Source organism: Salarias fasciatus, chromosome 13, assembly GCF_902148845.1.
Source record: "Salarias fasciatus chromosome 13, fSalaFa1.1, whole genome shotgun sequence".
In the NCBI taxonomy this organism is placed as follows: Eukaryota; Metazoa; Chordata; class Actinopteri; order Blenniiformes; family Blenniidae; genus Salarias; species Salarias fasciatus.
In genome coordinates this window covers 7,431,575-7,450,135 of record NC_043757.1, presented here as the reverse complement: position 1 = coordinate 7,450,135, position 18,561 = coordinate 7,431,575, and the positions used below count along the sequence as shown (strand labels likewise).

Here is an 18,561-nt window from a genome sequence, read left to right as displayed (position 1 = left end):
GCAGGCTCAAGGGTAAGGATAAGGAGGTGGGGGTGTGGGGGGGCGGCCACCCTGCAGCTCCACAGATGTGGATTTCAACACTCCTCTCAGCCAATTGGAATCGAGGTGACATTAGGGGCTCCGGGGCAAACAGAAAATGACATGCCCAAACATTCAAGCATATGTTAGCAACCCAGGTGTGTGTTGAACACATGGATCCACCACGGCAGTACGCTTCTCCCAACCGATGATCATGGGAACGCAACATTCTGCTGACACGGTTTGACTGTCTCTTGTTGTCCCACCTCTCTTCTACGGTCGAGCCCGGCTGCTGTCCAAGTTCAACAACCCCCGTAGAGGCTGCTGCACAGAATCATATATTGATAAATGTGTGGGTGGTCTATTTGTTGGTTCTGTGATCAGACCTCAGGGGTTTCTGCCCAAACAAGTGTCCTTAACAGAGAATCCTTTACAGCTTGAGAGCAGGCCATACATTAGACATACACAGCCAACCAGAGAAAAGCATACTGAAAAATAATAGTTGAGATTAAAGCTGCAGACAACAGGGCAAACATGACAGCAAACACCAAAATCTGTGCTTGTCTTTCAATCACTTGAGTCATTTTGGGTAACACGGAGCAGCGGGGGGGGATAGATGCCCTCCTTAAAATAACTCTGGGCATGTGCCTGGGTTCCCCCCCAGGGGCTCAGGGGCGGTGCCCGAGGGGCCCCTGAGTTGCTGCACAGCGGTGACATTTTCCTGCGAAGAGCCTGAGCTATTCTCAACCTCCTGGTGATGGCCGCACGGCGGCGTGGCCACTCCGGGAGCAACAGCGCAACACGGGCAAAAGTGACAAAAAGTGAGCTATACACACACATAAAGAAAGTCCTGTCACCATTTACCATGACCTCTGACTTCACATCTGCCAAATCCAAAAGGCTTGGTGATAATAAGAACACATGGCGCGTCCTTGAGCTTTGGCCACCGAACTGTAATCAGTTAACCATTTGGTCGCCGCAACATGTATGCCAAATCTGAACAATATTTTGGTCTCCAGTTAATCAATGTTTATATGATTTGGAATGGCAGCATGTGGCCACTTTGAACAAATTCTCTCAAGCAGTAAAGATAATAAGGCAACAAATATGTGGCGAGACTCCGGCTGTTCGCTGGGTGGAATGATAAAATATACAACTCTGTAAAACTGTAAAGACTATAAAGATACTTGGTTTCTGTCGGGCTGTGTAGAACAGAATTACAGCTGCACGTGACGGCACCGCCTTCATTATCATCTTCATTATCGCCCCAAATGCCCAATAACCACAGATTGTGTCCGACACCTGTGGCTGCGCTCCACTCATGTTGTTTCTCATCTCCATCGAAAGCCTCAACAGAAGCTACTGGCGTCTAAAACACCAAAACAATTCTCTAATTACCAAAACTTCACCAGCCAGGAAAAAGAGGGGTGAAATATGACAATAGACACTGAGATCATCGCTTCTGCGGGCAGCCAAGAGAAGACTGGAAAGCTTGAGGAGGGTGGATGTTTATATAGGAAAACCTGGTGAGTTGTTTGTGTCTCTGAATGACCTACTTCTTCCACTTCGTACTAGCTCAACAACCCTCAGCGAGACGATTACAAAGGGGCCAAAGTACTTTTAACCATCCAGCTACAACATGCACCCTGCTCTCTACCAACCAGAGTCTTCAATGTATTAAAAAGCTCACATCAAACTGTGTGGAGGTGCACTTTGTTTGCAGGCTGTACCCTGACAGTAAAAAAAGAATACATCTCATGCCAAATAAAAGAAACATCGAGTCTGTAAAACTTCATTATCACATATGAATCCATTTATCTCCTATGTGTGTCTTACCCTGAGGGACCAGTCACACCTACAAGTAACACAGTCTTATAAGGCTTTAGATAGTGGGAGGAAACCAGATAAGGCCAGGAAACAACACAACCAAAGGTTGAAAATGAAGTTCGCTCGCTCATGTTTTTATGCTGGACAACTGGTGAGCGCTGGTGGTCGTCACTGCAATGAAACCACACTCAGAGACCAATATGTATATTGTATATAATGTAAATTAAAATATTCCGAAGCCCGAGCATTTCCCCAAGTTTGCAGGACGTCTAAGCTTTTCTCAATAGGTTGCATTTTCTGTGGCTCGGACTGTTGTCATGTAAACAGACACCCAAAACACAATGAAAGTTTTGTGTTTTAATATGAAATACATCATGTAAACAGACCCCCAGACACAAACGGGGAGAACATGAAACCTCCACACAGAAAGACAATAGTCGAGATTACCCCCCAGTTAACCACTGCACCACTGTGCCGTCCTTACAATGGTTACAAATAAGCTGTTTTCTTTGGCATAGATCTTATAATAGGAAGTCCAGACAAATGTTATTGCTCAGTCTTATCTAAAGCCTATTAAATCACATTTTTTTATTGCAACAGAGGATGTTCAGAAGCCGGTTCACCCTGACGCCACCTGACAGAGACAGCATGGCCTTACAATAATATTTCATTGTTTGCGAGTTCTGGATAAACTGTGATTTTAATGGACAAAAACATGCCCAGGCACGCTTTGTTGCCTGGACTGGATTAGCTCAGTCATGCTCGCTGGAGTCATGAATTTTCCACCATAACAAAACGTAACACTCTGACGTTGCAGTTTACTGAAAGCAAGGTGCGAGCTAACCTTCAACGGAGCCAATAAACACATCATCTTATCTCCATCTAGTCATTACTGAGCGTTTAAAGTACAGGTGGAAATAATCTCATGTCTGTATAAGGGGTGAATATTGTAGAAGCAGCTTTTGTCCAGCCAAATATTGACCTTTGACCTCAGGTTAAGTTAGTTTGACTCTTCTCTGAACAAAGAAACTCCAGAGAGACTTGCATTCTTAAAAACTTATCTCTATTCTTCTTTCGGGAGTCCTTCTTAGAACTACTTCATCTTTGCAAGAAACAGAAGGTGCAACATCTGGGCTCTGTCTGTGCAAAAGGTTCCCCATAACTCAGACTCTTCCCTGTAATCAACGTCCTGATTTAGACGGTCGCTTCTTCCATTATCCAGTGTTATCCAGTGCTCTCAGCAACACCAGTCAAACAGCGCATGTTTACTCTCTCACTGCTACCATTTTCAGCCTGATATGTTGATATCGTGTTACTAATCAGAAAAGGAAAGGGCCGCCGCTCTGACTTCACTGAGCAAAATTAAAGTAAAAGTTAACCCTATTTTTATGAATCATTAAAGACTGCTGGCAAAAGTGATAAACTTCTTATGTTTCTGAAACATGCTGCTGGTTTCAATTTTAACGTGGGCTTCTATTTCACAAGAAAACCTTAGTTTTAACATTGAATATGTTATAGTTTGTCTGTAGTTGCAGCAAGGCTACAGCTCAGGAGGGAGTTCGGTAGATTTTCAAAACATGTTAAATATCAGTTTAAAAAAAATGCAACAAATCCTGCATTTCTATTTGACTGCTATTGTATAGACAGGGACTTGAGCAATTGTTAATAATCTGAACTTTGTATCCTCCTAAAGTCTTACCTGGTTAAATAAAGGTTAAATAAAAAAAAGTAAAAGTTATAAGCATGGTAGCTATCCTCGCGTCCAGCTCCCAGCAAGAAAGCAACTCAGGACAATTACCAAAAACTCTGAACAGCTGTTTTTTTTTTTTTTTTTTTTTTTTTTTTTTCGTGAATGAGGGAGAAAAAAGCAGCTCATTAGGAGAACAAACACAACCTGCAGCGCCGCTTCGGGGCTCCAACTCACTTTAAAACTGAGGCTTTCAACCAGCCGCCCTCTCGCACACCAAACACAGCAGACTATGCAAATCATGTTTGACGCTCGAGTAGGATCATGTGAGCGGAGAGCAGCTGAGGCAGTGTGTTCGAGTGTGCGTGTGTGTGTGTGTGTGTGTGTGTGTGTGTGTGTGTGCGTGTGTGTGTGTGTGTTGAAAGACAGGGCGGGGTGGGACCCGCACTCGGCTTCCACCAGGACTAAAGGGACTTGTTAACACTTTGTAGTGTCTCAACTGGTTAGCGATAGCATCAAGAGATGCTGTGTGTGTGTGTGTGTGTGTGTGTGTGTGTGTGTGTGTGTGTGTGTGTGTGTGTGTGTGTGTGTGTGTGTGTGTGTGTGTGTGTGTGTGCGCGCAGCCTTCATCACATCTATTTTGACCTCAGAAAACAATGAGGGACGGCTCGACTGAGGCGTGTTTTACAGGGAACGTCAGTTGATTTACACGTCAGCAACAATTTGGGAGCATGTTAGATTGTGTGTGTGTGTGTGTGTGTGTGTGTGTGTGTGTGTGTGTGTGTGTCAGCTGCTGTCAAACTGGTGGTATTTGTCCAGGCCAAGGGGAGAATCTCTGGTGTGTGTGTGTGTATGTTTATGTGAGAGTGCTTAGTTCTCCACACGTGAGCTTGGCTGACCCAGTTGAGAAACTACATGCAGACCTGTGTGTGTGTGTGTGTGTGTGTGTGTGTGTGTGTGTGTGTGTGTGTGTGTGTGTGTGTGTGTGCAAAAAGAGCCCGTTTGTTCAGATGTCCCTGCAGTCCAGCTCCACTCAACCACGAGTGAAAGAGCTTTTAGAAAGTTCAGATGTTTAGAAACATCAGCGGGAATAAAGTGTCTGGCTCGCTGCGGCTCTCTCTCACAGACCTCTTTGAAGCTGGATCTTCTGAAAACAAGTGCTCAAAGAAAAAAAAAAAAAAGGGAGAGAGAGAGAAAAAAGAGAACCTGGACGGCTGTGCCTTCTCCCCTACACTAAAAGTGCTTCCTCACCTTGAGTCTGCGACGCCCTTGAGGCTTGAGCACCGAGACCTTGTTTGCTCTGAGGTTGTCAGAATTAGATTTTGACTAAATAAAAACTTTTTTTATATTCGGGAGTAGAAAAAGGTGAAAGGAGAAAAGGTCAGCCATTAATAAAGGCAATCTGGATTATCAAAGTAAAAAAAAAAGAAAAAAACATTTGGGAACCAAAAAGATCCATCAACCTGAATTCACAAGCGGCTCGTCTTTGAAAACACACAGACACACATTCACGGACTCGTAAAACACACAAGGAAAAACAACTATTCCTGGCACAATGAGAAGTATGTGAGAAATGTGTGTGATGGGATGGATGTGGGTGGTACCCGTCCGCCAGGGAATGCAGAACTGGGCGTACTGGGTTAATGAGTTTTGACTGGCGGTTCACAGCTGGTGAACAGAAACCCGGAGGCATGGGGAAGACGGACGCGCAGCCAGAGCTAGTTTCGTTTAGGAGCCACTCAGAAAACGTGTGAATGCTCACGTTAACACCTGCCAAGGAGAGATGGAATCGGCCGAGCTTTGGTTGTGGTCATTACTGTTTTGGAAACAGTGTGAAGAGAGACTGATGAGGTTTGACAGGTCACATAATATCAGGTTGTTCAATGGACTGAAACCAAATTACAAGTAAAGCTAACAAGACATATTTAGTACTATTATCTCAGAAGCTTTTTTCTTGCTTTTCCAGCAAATGCTGCTTCAAAAGCTGTTTCACCGCTTCAGTCTTTAAGTGTCACACACTCGGATGGCTTAACCTGGATCAGTCGGTACACCTGGCTGAGAGCTCGATTTGTGCATTTAGATGTAAAATGTTTGGCATGAAAACAACTTTAAGCACATTTCTTTTTTCTGTTTTCAAGAGATATTAAAATCAACATGTGATGGTTGGACTTAAAACTCAAACACATAAAGAAAAGTTGGAAATCTTCAATCTGCTGCTCTCATCGTGAGCTCCAGTTGTGCAGAACTCACAATTCTAAATTGGTTTTACAACTACAAAATAACACACTTGCTCAAAACAGCTTTAAAAATGACGAACCACACAGTTTCATGTGAGAAAAAGGCCCGGGTTTGTCATTTTATTGGCAGATTTTGACCAGTCAAATATTCTTTGAGTGCTTCAACACAAAACTTTGCTCATATTTTAGGCTCAATCCCATCGATTTGACAGTTTGCGTTAGCAGTTCCTGAATTAATCTCTTTTTTTGGATCTTTGTTGTAACGCTATGAATACAGCTGGTCATTTAAATGTATTCAAGACTTCATGCATCTTCACGTACATTGACTTTATGACCCAATCAGGTTTTACAGCCTGTTTTAGGATCTTAAAGGAAACCTAGAGGACTCCATTTCAGAGCATAGTAACAGCTTCGATGATTCACAGTCTGCCACTAAAAAGCCTTCAAATTAGGCCTCATTGTCCAAAACTCACCAGCATCGGTTTTTATAACCAACCCGGCATGCAGAGAGCCAATTAAAGGGGATCGACTGTGCTCATTTATCTGTAACTGGATCCTTTTGACTTTTTGAGAAAACCACTGACTGAAAGGCCGACTCTTTCCGATTGGCCAAAGAAGACTCTCATTTAACTGAATTAGCTAAAATGCAGAATCAGTCGCATGTAATTGGACACCAGCCTCTGAAGACAGATTTTCCATTGAGGAAGTTGTACAAATTGAGTGAATCTCAATTTTTTTTTTCTTTTTTAAATACAGAAACCAAATTAAATTAAAAAAAAAAAAAAAGACATTCTATTAGTGACAGTTTATAGCCTAAAGCTGGGCTGACCGGTGTTGTCCTCACATAAAATATCTGCTGAGCTGCAGAAAGCAGCCATGTTTGTTGCAGTGGATTACACGGCAGATGGGCTGAGACAGTGAGGAGGTGCACCGGCAGGGTGGAGCTGGTCTGTGGCTGGCGGGGGAGCTTACTGCAGCTCCACGCCGCCGACATGACGGCAGCACGAGTAAACAAGCAAGAAGCGCGCTGCAATCCCTGCATTCTCTCATATCTCGCCTGCGTTCGTGGTCATGAGAAAATCCTTGCAGGACATTTCAACACCTTCGGATGTGAAGTTCAGCCTGGGCCACCCGGATCTTTTATTTTTTTTTTTTTCCCGTGTTATAACAATGCACTCTCAGAAATAAGATTGGGAACACAGGCAGTAATGCATGGGAAAACGACATGCCGTGCTCATTATGTACCCCTCCCACCAATCTTTCCATTGTTAAGATGGGAGTACAGGGGAGCATTAAAACCCTGCACTCAACCTGACAGGGCCCCATGTGGGGGCCGAGTTTTTACAATGGACACGTGACCCGGGCTCCGAAAACATTGACTTAGAAGGTTTGACTTAGATTGAAAAATCTTACATCGGTGTGAGGAGAGACAGATCAAAAGAACATTACATTTTCTGACTGAAAAAGTTCAACTCAACAACAACTTCTATTAGACTGAGAAAGAATTAAATCTTCAGGTAAAATGTACTGTCTGTATAGAAGCTACTTAGAAACGGTTTGATCTCATCACACACAAAAAACTGCTGTATTTCCATCACTAAAGGTGCAAACTGCAAAAAATCCTCAATCTTTAAGCATTTCAACTGATAACATGTTTCACTGACAATATTCCACTTAGTCCACAGCGTCTCAACAGCAAAATCCAAGATATGTAGAGAAAGAAAAGGATCAATAAACAGAAGACGACGAGAACACAGTCAAACACACAAACACACACACATCGACAAACTGACAGATTTGGTGAGATTTTGCAGGTAAGGTTCATCAAGTTAATTATGTAACACAATGATCCATACTGGATTGATTCAAAGATTGGCAAATAGAAAAAAAAAAGAGAGAAAAAAGAAAAACAAATGTGCTCAGAGATGATGTATGCCAATGAAGCAAGAACAAAACAAAAAAAAGAACAGGAAAAAACAACCTAAATATTGAAAGTGAGGATGTATGAATATTCCTAACCTGCAAAATGATTCCTCCATATAATATCAGCGATAGTCATTGGGGGGCCACCGGCAGGGTGTGGTTTACCTTTGTCATGGTCAGTCCTTATCATATCCATTAAGGAATTCTCCAAAGAGTGCAAGCTAAAAGCATCAAAGGGCCGATTCCGGTCCTGCAACACAGACAAACAAGGAAGAGCGTTATTAATTCGAGGCATGACAGCGGACCGTATTCAAAACAAACACACATTCACTGCCATGTTACTCCGACTGCAAAAGTACATGCAAATCAAAGGCACTAACAGATATCTGACGTACATCTGATCGGATTATTTTTAGTTTAAACGACATTATCAATGTTGACAATGTAACACACCACTTATAAAATTACCTTATTTAAGAATTTTTTGCAATTTAGATTTAAAAACCTCAAGGAAAAAGCTTTACTTCAAGCAATCTGAACCATTTTGTAGGCAAGACGCATAAAAAAGTTTCTTGTCTGCAAACTCTTGAAAGCCTGGCTGTTGAAACTCAGCCTGGTTGGTTGTCATGCTTAAGGGCAGATCGCCGAGGAAGAACTTGTGCTGACAGCTCCCAGCCAGGTGGGGATGTAGTCTTAGCTTAATGGACATCGTGTTAATTATGGATCTGGGACTCGATTTTACAGGTTCTCACTAAAAACATGGGAAAGTAGATGGTATGTGTCAGCCCTGGGGATGACGGTGAACACAGCTGACGGTGGAGGCGATATGAATCTCAAGCCTTTTCATGTCCCGAAGTGAAGCAACAGTGACAGAAGAGACGGGATTCTGCCCAGAGGAAGCTCATCTGTCAGGATCCCTTTAATTTAATGTATCTTAACAGTCAAATCTGTCTGTGAAGAGACGTCGGCAGCAAAAAAAATAAAGACGTGATGTATGAGCCACTTGAAGGGGGGATCGTGTAATCAGATTAGTGTTTTCAGAAGTGAAGCTTCGGGGGCGCCGCAGGTCCGAGGTGGAGGAATACATTAAACTGACACTTTGACAGAGCCTGTTCTTTATCAAAGTATCTGTTCTTCAACTTTGCAAAAAAATGTTCGATACGTGCGCAGCAGGATTAGCAGAGCAGCAGTGATTCAGGTGCAGAGTCGCCTAATGGTCAGCTCCGTGTACATATTAACCATGACTGTCCTTGAAAACCCAAGAAGAAGAAAGAAAAGATGTCCTCCTGCTGCGTTTCAGTGTCGTCTAACGCAGGTGGTGCAGTGAACTGAGCAAACAAACAGCTCAAGAGAGAGATTTTTGGTCTTTCTACATTGGAAGATGTTGAGTTTCACGGTTTTTTTGAAGTGCTTAAAGCCGAGTGTGACTGTATAATATGACTGTTCAGGTCAAACCAAGGAAAAAGAACAGAAATGCTTCAGAAAAATGAGTCAGATTGCAGCTTAAATCTCTAAAATACCAAAGAATTCAGGGCTTGAGGCTAAAATACGAAGCACAGCAACATCCAGACATAAACCTGGAGTCCATTATCTTGCACATTTTTCATTAATATTCATTCTGCAAAAAGCTTCACACAAGGAACGAAACATGTTTCTCTGAATGCCGATTTAAATTTTGGCTTGGTGTCTTTAGTTACACGGGTGAGCAGTCAAATGCATCTGCCTACAAGAAAGGTCGGGATTAGATACACGGTACTTTTCAAAGTGATTAAACTCTTAATTTTGAAGCAAAAAAACTAAACTGCAACAAAAACCAGATTATTTTGTAGGAAACGAATGTCATGTTTCATTACTTGCCTATTCAAATCCAATATTTTACAGAAATTTCCTCATAAAAGAATGGATTTAAGCATCGGGTAAATTTAAGAATTAAAAAAAAAAGTTTTGATGAGAGTTTGAATAATTATCTTCCAGAAGAGAGAGAGCGAGAGAAAGTCCTGCCAGCCAACTATCTGAATAAATTGCATAACTGTGGAATTTAATAGTCACATCAGTAACTATTTTGTGTCGATCAGCCAACACTTGTTCAACCATGCAGGAACTTACAGGACCTGTAAGATCAAAGCGGATTACAGACGACTGTGCGAAGACGTTATGAAAGCCAACAAATCAACCAGCAGCTCGCTTCCGCCTTCTACAACTGGATTGGAGATGCCCTGCAGCTGAAAGCGGGGCCCTGCGGCCGTCTGTCACGAGCTGCTGGGAAAGTGCTTCTCACTGCTTATGTCGCGCCGTCCCGACCTGGAGAGGCGGCTCGGGCGGCTTCGGCCTCACGCCGCTCCCTGCCAGCGAGACGCTCAGATCCCCGGACGGCGTGTGCGCCAGAGGTGAGGCCAGAGAGTGGGCCGCCCCGCCGGGCCCGAAGGGGCCGAGGCCTTGGCAGCTGCGTCCTGTGTCCAGGGGCCGGGGACCAGGGGGGGGGGGGGGGGCACATTGTTTGCACACTGCGGCCATTGTTGCACGTTCGGCTGAGCATTCAAAAGCGTTATCCCCCCTCACTCTGGACCCGGCAGCATCACGCAGATAAAAATCTGCCCACTTGGTACAAATGGTAAACACTTAAAACGCTGAGCTGTGACTTTCCTTCTCCCCTCCCACTCCCACTCTGTGGATGAACGTGGTGATCGGGGGGGGGGGGGGGTCAAAGAGCTCCTGCTGCAGTCAAACGAGCTGAGGCGATAAACCAAAATCCAAACCAGACTCCAGTCTTGAGCTCATCGGGAGCGAGGAATGCAGGTTGGAGTGGCTGCTGCTCCTCGACACTGCAGCTCATCTTTCCTTCACCGCCCGTAAACAAGACACAGGGGCGTTTATGAGGGAGATCAAGAGGAGAGGCAGACCCAGCGTTTAGGATATGGCTGAATACGTCTTTTTTTTTAATGAATACAGTCTGCTGAATGGGGTGAACTGCTGCCAGGTTAAAGGAGCAGAGCAGACCTTCCCCAACACACAGTCAGTCAGTCAGTGGGAAAAAGCCCAAAGACACAATAAAAGCGCTTCAGGGATATCATTACAGGTACCGCAGGCTCATGCTGTACATTTATTGCAACCTCTAATTAAATGCTGTGAGTCCTCGCAGTATGTGTTCGGGTGTCAATAAAGCAATGAAATGCCACCTGAGGCACATTACCGCAGGACGTATTCATGATCACTACGGCAGGGATTCATTAAAACTTACAGGAACGTGTTGTCAGTTCTATAAATAATCTGTGTTCTCACTGAAGTCCTACGATTTCACCTGAAGTTGGCGAAGGACTTGAGAGGAACGCACGACAAGAAAAACTCATTTTTAATCAAACTTAAGTTTTCTTTAGCCTGAAATAGAAGGAACAATTTTTTTTTTCTCAAATCTAATTTTCATAAACTTAACCCACTGAATCTTTTTGTGGTTGAAAGCACAAGAAACAAGACTAAGGAACCGTTTACAAGACAACGCACCAAAATGCATCATATTTTTTCATATCAATCATATTTGTGTTTTCGTTCCAGAAATGTGGAATCTGCCTGCATCCATCGTCAGCGGGGATTGGCTTCAACCCCTCGGGATCAGGTGGTTCAGAAGTGAGATGGTGTTCCAGACGCCTGGCATGCTGCTGAACTGTGTCAGTTACTGGATGTTCATATTGTGGCACCGCAGTTTGTCTCTCTGAGCCAAATGCACATGGCATAATATTGGTCAACAGAGCACGAGAACCGTGAAAGCCAGACTACTAATAAATAAAATCAGAGTCCAGGTTGAACCACTTGAATTTCCCAATGCAAATCACTTGAGTTCCACCTGTAAACTCTCCTCTAAAAGGCCCCGGCTGCTTTGCATGACCGTCACGCCGCATTTGACCGGATCCATGCACCCCGCCGACGTCTCTCCTGAAAACTGACCCGGCAGGATCAGGGCGGACGCGCCTCACGATACCCGACGTCCGTTTAGATCTTCCAGAGCGGCTCATGTGACTTTGCATCTTAAGCCTCACGCCGACACGTTGGGTTGAATTCCGCGCATTCCTCGGCCTGTAAGTGGCAGCCGGCAGCAGGCGAGTACGAGCACATATCAGAGCGCACAACATTTCAAGCCTGCGGTTCACCGGGGGCGACGTGAAGAGCACCCATCTGAATCATGACAAGAGCACCTGTCGCCAGCTGTCCACATGGCGGCGAAGGACCGCCGTTACTGTGCGCGTGCTCGGCCGGCTGCTGAAACTCGGTGGTTTGCCCCAGTTTCCCGGTGGTGTGACTCCACCGCGGTAAACAGGCCGAGCTGACATGTGGCACCCTGACCTTGCATCTATGTGATAACTGCTCTCCAATTAGGGGTGTAATTGTGAAGCGGGTAAGTGAGAGTTTCAGGACAAAACCAACTGCAATCCAGAGGCTGCCGTGAGCCGTTTGGAAAAAAATCCTCTCTCTGCAATAGACTGTTCATTATCAAGCATGTTACACAGACAGGGATTGACATTTCAGAAATCTGTTCTGATGGAAAATGATGCTAAATGCAAAAACGATAGAAATTACATTTTAAATGAAACACAAGGTAAGTAGACCCACAGAGTTATTGCATTCAAAGATCTGAGGAGCTCTCTAGAGCTTTCAGAAGGTTTGGGATTTTGGGGGGAGGGGGGATTCTCCAGTTGACTCAAATAAATCAGCAGCAACTAACTTGGTGATTTACCCAGGACAGATTACTCCGAACAGCAGAAGCAAAAAACATCTCCAAGAATTTTTTTTTTGTTTTTTTTTAAAAGCGTGATCCCAGGTAAAAGATTATTCTGGGAGATTGTGATCTGCATGAGACGACTGACTGGAAAAGTGGAAATTGTTCAGTTTTGACCTGCATAGAAGGTTATATAGGTGATTATACATTTGATAACAACACATTTTAGCCCCCAGATTATTTCAGTAGTCCAATATATGACATACGATACGAGATTCACATTTTAGCTTCACCAGTTATAAGAGCCACTTAGAATAATGATCCGAAGCACTTACTCATGCTTTCTCAAAACTTTACATTTTTCGCTGGATTTTTTGCTGCATTAAAGGTATAATGGACGATTTTCTCAAAAAAGTCGAAGCCAAACGTCTGTTACTCGCTTTTTGAAAAACGCGCATGCTCCAGATCATCCTACCTGCTGTGCTGCTCCTACAAGCACGCTTGAAGGCGTTACGCAAGCATTTCTCCAGTGTGATTGACATGTTGGAGGACCGATAGTTGAGACTCGCATCACGCCATGCATTGGCTAAAACATCGTCCATTATACGTTTAATGTTGAATGGCTTTGATTTTGATAAGAAATTATTATTTTGACACTTTTTGCATTCATATTTTCCTTAATTTCATTAATGCAGGGAAAAGTAGACTTCATATCAGGTAATTAGTACAACCTACCGTCTGCAAGAGCTACCTGCAGATGCAGCTACATTCAGCGAATGCTCTCAGAGACGTCTTGTGCATCGGAAACTCTGCACATGATGAGAGCAGAGCAGTAATTTAAGAGCTGCATTAAGTCCTGAACAAACAGTAACTTCAAGTTACACATAAGTCTGATAAATTAGTCTTTAACGTGATCTTTTTAAGTAATTGTGATTATGGAAAATACAGAAAAAAAATGTTAAATTCTGTTTAATTTTCTCCTCATATTACTAGGCTCAGTTATATTAGGAATTTTGTCAGATTGGATTTATTTTTGCTTGACTGCAGGTATACGAGCAATATAATTTAATGGATTTTTTTTTTTTTTTTTAGATTAAGCATTTCATTTTCAAGGAGGTATGAAAAAAAGACACCTATTTACAGCAGAAGGGTCGATGTACAAAACAAGACCATCGCAGTGAAAATGATCCTTATGCTGATATGTCTTCTGGACAGTGTTTCCCTCAAACTGCTCTTCTCCCGGATCTGGTAGAATAAAATTAAATATGCAATAATGTAAAATAGAGAAAAGACACAATGCTTGGATGACTGTTGTTCTATTTACCCGTGTTTCATTTCAGTAAACAGACCGCTCTGCCCCTGAACCTCGTCTCCTGGTGGGAACTAATCCAGCCAAGTCAAGGGAACACAGATAGAGGCTGTGGGCCGAGGAAACTCGGTACCGGAGCCCGGAGAGGGCCTGACTGACACACACAATCATCATCTCCTCAAAGGCCTATACATTTCAAGGTGGCTGGAATTTCACCCAGCGTCGCGCTGCGTTTCGTCTGCACACGAACACCGCTTCTGCTGCCGTGACAGCTTCACGTTTAGGCTCCCTTTTCTGTCTCTGATCGCACAAACAAGTGCTCCTTTTTAAGTCAGCCAGTCACTTAAGGAGGAGGGAAGGGGGAGTATCCGGCAGGCTCTCTCGCTCTCTCTCTCTTTTTTTTTTTTAACCTAATTTTGGCTTGTTTATCAGTGAGCATAGATAAACATAGAAGAAACCATGTGATGTGCCATGTGAGAAAAGGGCTAGACAGTATTGTGACTGTTCATGTTTATCTACTCTTCAATCAGACAGGTTAATCAAGCTCGGATGTCAAACTGACATGAGTCCAAACCCTTAAGAAGGTGACTCTGTAGTGTCCAGCCATGAAATCTTCAGGATGGAGCAGAACACAAAATCAAATATATATTACATGTTTGGGGACAAACATGTATTAACTATTGTGTACTTCATAATCACACAGGATATCACTTGATTTTGTGTTTGTTGTTTTTGAAGTTGTTCACAATAAATGATTTTGCAAGTTAGAATCAATCACCTAATGTAGTCTGTTTATTTCAAATGAAAATTAAACAATTAGAAAAAGTAAGAGTCTAAAACGTCCTTTATTTAATATCAGCAGCTCTATTGCATTGAGTGTTTGGTTAAGGTTCATTTGAAATAAATTTTCTATTTCTGGATTATGAAGGATTGAAACGAATTTGTCTAAGCCCCGCCCACTGCCAAAGAATAAGCCAATCAAATCCATGCATGAGTGACGGCTTCCGAAATAGTGAAAATGAAAGAAAGATTGTGAAAATGTACATGGATGTTCACATGACTACATATTTAGCTTCCAACCATTTGTTTCTGAAACGTTCTCATGAGTCAGCTTTTAATTATTAAACTGCGCAAAAAACTAAAATCAGCCTGGCATTAGTGAATATTAAAATGTCATTAAATGACTGACAGTGCAGCAGCTCATTCGGCGGCTTACAGTTTTAATGACGGATCTTATTCTACAGAAATTATCAATTAAAACAAGATCATTTCGATTTTTTTGTATCATTATTATTACAGCGTACAGGTATTCTTTTAGTCTGTGACCCCGTATGCCTTATCTGTAAAAATTCCGAGGAGTTCCTGAACGCACCGCGTGTCCTTTAAACCCCACGGAGCGTGAGCGGAAATCTCACACTCGCTTCAATAAACGCAACATTGGAACATTTTATTGGACTGATTCTGTTTTTTTTTTCTTTCCATCTCTATCTAAATGCAGGAGCGATCGATTAAAAGAAAACCCTCAAGGACTCGCTGCCATTTCCGATTTGTTTGACCTTTTCCATAACATCTCAGTCATAATAAGACTGACAGCTCCCGGCAAAAAATGACGGCTGTTTATTAGAACAACTAACCCTTTTGTGAAACTGGTTTAATAAATCTGACATTAAAAAGAAATACACTTCAGCTATTCTGTAAATATATATGTAGATCGATCGACTTATCATTCATAATAATGTGAAAAATAAAATGTTAAAAATTATGGAATCATTATTGGGACAAATGAGCTGCAAATTCTCTTAAATGACATAAATAGTCATTTTATCGCAATAGTCGCAGCGGTAAAGCCTGTGCGGGGTCAATGAGTTCACGGTGACCTTTTCTCCCACTATCCTACTTCTGTTTCAGACACAACGTGAACAAATAACCTTTAATTATCTGGTTGAGTAAACTGACACACGGATGAAAATCGTACTTGACGCACAAATTAAAAGGGTAAAATGTTTACCTGGAAAGGCAGTATGTTGTTGCTGTTGTCAGTCCTGAACGCGCTGTCCTCCATCCAGGGCTTGGGGGTGAGGGGACCGGCTCTCGGGAACTTGGGGGGAGCGATAACATTGCTGGAATAGGGTTTTTTCATGGGGGAGATGGGGTTGAGGGGTGACGGCACTCCGACGCCGACCCCCACCGCGACGCCCACCGCCCTGCGCGGGTCCCGGCCCGCCTGCAGCCCGCTCCAGGGGTTGGAGGCGGAGGTCCACGCTGCGTTCTGGTGATTATTCCAAGCGGACGAGGACGCGGAGGACGCGGAGGACGCGGACGGGCCCTTGCCGTTGTTCATGATGGCCTGATAAGCGTTTCTCGGGGGGAAAGGGCCCTGGCTGGGGCTGACCGGGGACCGTCGCTGCTGGGGGGGCTGCTGCTGCGGCTGCTGCGGCTGCTGCTGGGGGGCTTGCTGTTGATGCTGCTGGGACTGCGGAGGCAGGCCGATCTGCGGGGAGAAGTTCCCCCCGAACACCGGGTTGACGTGGTGGGGGAAGTTCTGGAAAAGCATCGTCCCGTTCACCGACGGTATTCCCTGGAAAAAGCTGTCGTCCACGGCGTTCGTGGTGCCCGTGGACCAGGTGCTCCCGAACGAGGAGGAAGGAGAGGAGAGCGGTCCGCCGGTCTCCTGCGGCTGCTGGTGGAAGCTCAGCCCGGGCAGGATGGGCGACTCCATCGGCACTTTGTCCTGGCTGCTGCCGCCGCCGCTCAGCGCTGAAGCCGCTGCCTGGCTGCTGCCGGTCGACGGGCTCTCCGGCTCGGATGAAGAAGAAGTGGGCTCCGATGACGGGGTCGGCGTGGAGGGAGGAGGGTCTACTTGCGTCGGATCGTGTTGATGGTGAGGCTGGGCTTTGTTTTTGTCCATCAGTAAATCATCCTGCATGGTTTGCGGAGCTGAAACAGGGGGAAACAGACACGGGGGGTTATTAATGTGCGGGGCGCGCGCCGGGCTGGCCGGGCTGCTGTAGTATCTGATGAACTGGGACAACTCCGACAGGGATATGATGTTAGAGGGACCGGGCAACTGCAAAGCGAATGCCTGATCACCCATTTAGCCGAGAGAGAGAGCAAAAAAAAAAAAAAAAAAAAAAAAAAAAAAGAGGAGAAGGGGGAAAAACACTTCCCAAAGACTACACCAGAAATCCCTCAGATTATACACGCAGCATATGGCAGCAGATATTCACCAGATTTCGCCACGTCTCGTTTTTCCTTCCACGCAGGAACTCCGGAGCTGCAATGTGAAACTGATTCACTGCTGTTTTTTTTTTTTTTTTGCCCAAGGACCTCCCCTATATTCATTTACATACGTCAGTAAATACAGCTGTCCTTCAACAAGGTTAAAAGACAGTTATACCTTGACCATGGCACTTAAACACACCGATACAGGTATTTTCTTTAGAAGGGGACTTTTATTACAAGAAGGCACACTTCGTTCTTTGTTTAATGCAGCAAAAAGTGACGCACCTGCACTTCAGTGCACCCTACTGCACAAAGTGCGCTTCCTCGGCAATAAAATGCAATTCATTTAAACGCGGAACATAACATGATGATGACAGCTGGATCGAGAGAATGACGCCGATTGTGCAGCTGCTTATAGAAGCGCCTGCAGGAATAATATGATTTATAGTGAGGGGTTTTATTATAGCGCAAAGAGGCACTCAGCCCGAGGTCCGCATTGACACAGCCACGGGGTTTGCATTTGCATAATACAACATGCACGTTGCGTTTTTGATGCAATAAACTAAAGCCAATGCAACTAGCCTTTGTCACATTTTTTAAGTTTAAATGACCCTGAGATGTGTGTTATAGAGACAACGCCTTGCGCAGCACAAATAGCAGGAACAACAGAGAATATTATCCAGCTGGACGTTTGCCTTCACGAAAAAACAAAACTATAAACTCATTGATCCGTGTTGGAGATGTAAAAAGGGGGAAATGCGCATAAACGCACTGTAGTTTATCTTAATTCTTCACCTGGAAGGCGCAACTATAGGATATGTCACAGTGTCAGACCAAGCAATGTTAGAATAAAAAAAATATACTGAGTTTAAACCATTCCAACAGTGACACAGCTCATCAGAATATGACTACAGGAGATCTAACATTCAATCCATAACCGAGGCCTTTCTATAACATGGGTGCAAGAGTCCGCAGACTTTCAAAATAGCCCCCCAGATGCCATGTCGGGGATCATTTCAGCTCCGTGGTGGCAGTAACACAAGTTGCACTTTGAGGTAATCGCAACAGCCAACAGACACATGCACACACACGCACACACACATACGCGCAAGCACACCGCACCGGTTAATCCGTGTTTTCTTCTCCAAGAGCAACGCGTCCAAGGTCATCAAATCAGCAGCAGCCCACGGTGGCTCACCTCACCGGCCCTTTAACCACAGGAACCGGCCAAACGTGACCCCCCCGCCCCACCGACTGTCCGTTTATCGCGCCGATCGAGAGAGCCGATATAGGTTTCGTGGAGCTGCCTCTGCCTTGAAATCCCCCTCTAATCCATATGTGTCCCTCTTAACACAAAACGGGAATAAAAGAAAAAAACCCCAGCATGCACACTCTGCATGATAGCGTCTGTGGCGAACGTGAAGCTGGAATTACCTTTATCGTTCACCTTTGTGTGACTCTGTAAATTAAAAAAAATAAATAAAAAATCAGTTTTCCTCGTCTGGATTTAAGATATGACAAACGAGCTACCCTTGTGCCGAGGTAGTCAGCAGTTGCCTCAACAGCTGATTGACTGCGGCGCATGGATGATGCCGAAGTGGCTGCTGGGACTTGTAGTTCTATCTAAGAA

At 44.2% G+C, this 18,561-nt stretch overlaps 1 protein-coding gene across 5 annotated transcripts in view; it reads right to left on the bottom strand.

Moving 5' to 3' along the window:
• The window catches only part of cpeb3 (cytoplasmic polyadenylation element binding protein 3), a 41,848-nt gene extending 23,365 nt beyond the window's left edge, over positions 1–18,483 (bottom strand). For 2 of the 5 annotated variants that reach the window (XM_030107553.1, XM_030107554.1), the window contains exons 1-3: positions 16,937–17,252; positions 15,718–16,646; positions 7,789–7,942 (exon numbers count right to left, since the gene is read on the bottom strand). In XM_030107553.1, the coding sequence (XP_029963413.1) occupies positions 7,789–7,942; positions 15,718–16,646; positions 16,937–17,051 (1,198 nt within the window). In that variant the 5' untranslated portion in view covers positions 17,052–17,252. Of the gene's footprint in view, positions 1–7,788; positions 7,943–15,717; positions 16,647–16,936; positions 17,253–18,365 lie in introns of those variants that run through there. The other 3 variants (XM_030107555.1, XM_030107556.1, XM_030107557.1) reach the window with 2 other exon arrangements.
• Between the last annotated feature and the right edge of the window lie 78 nt (positions 18,484–18,561).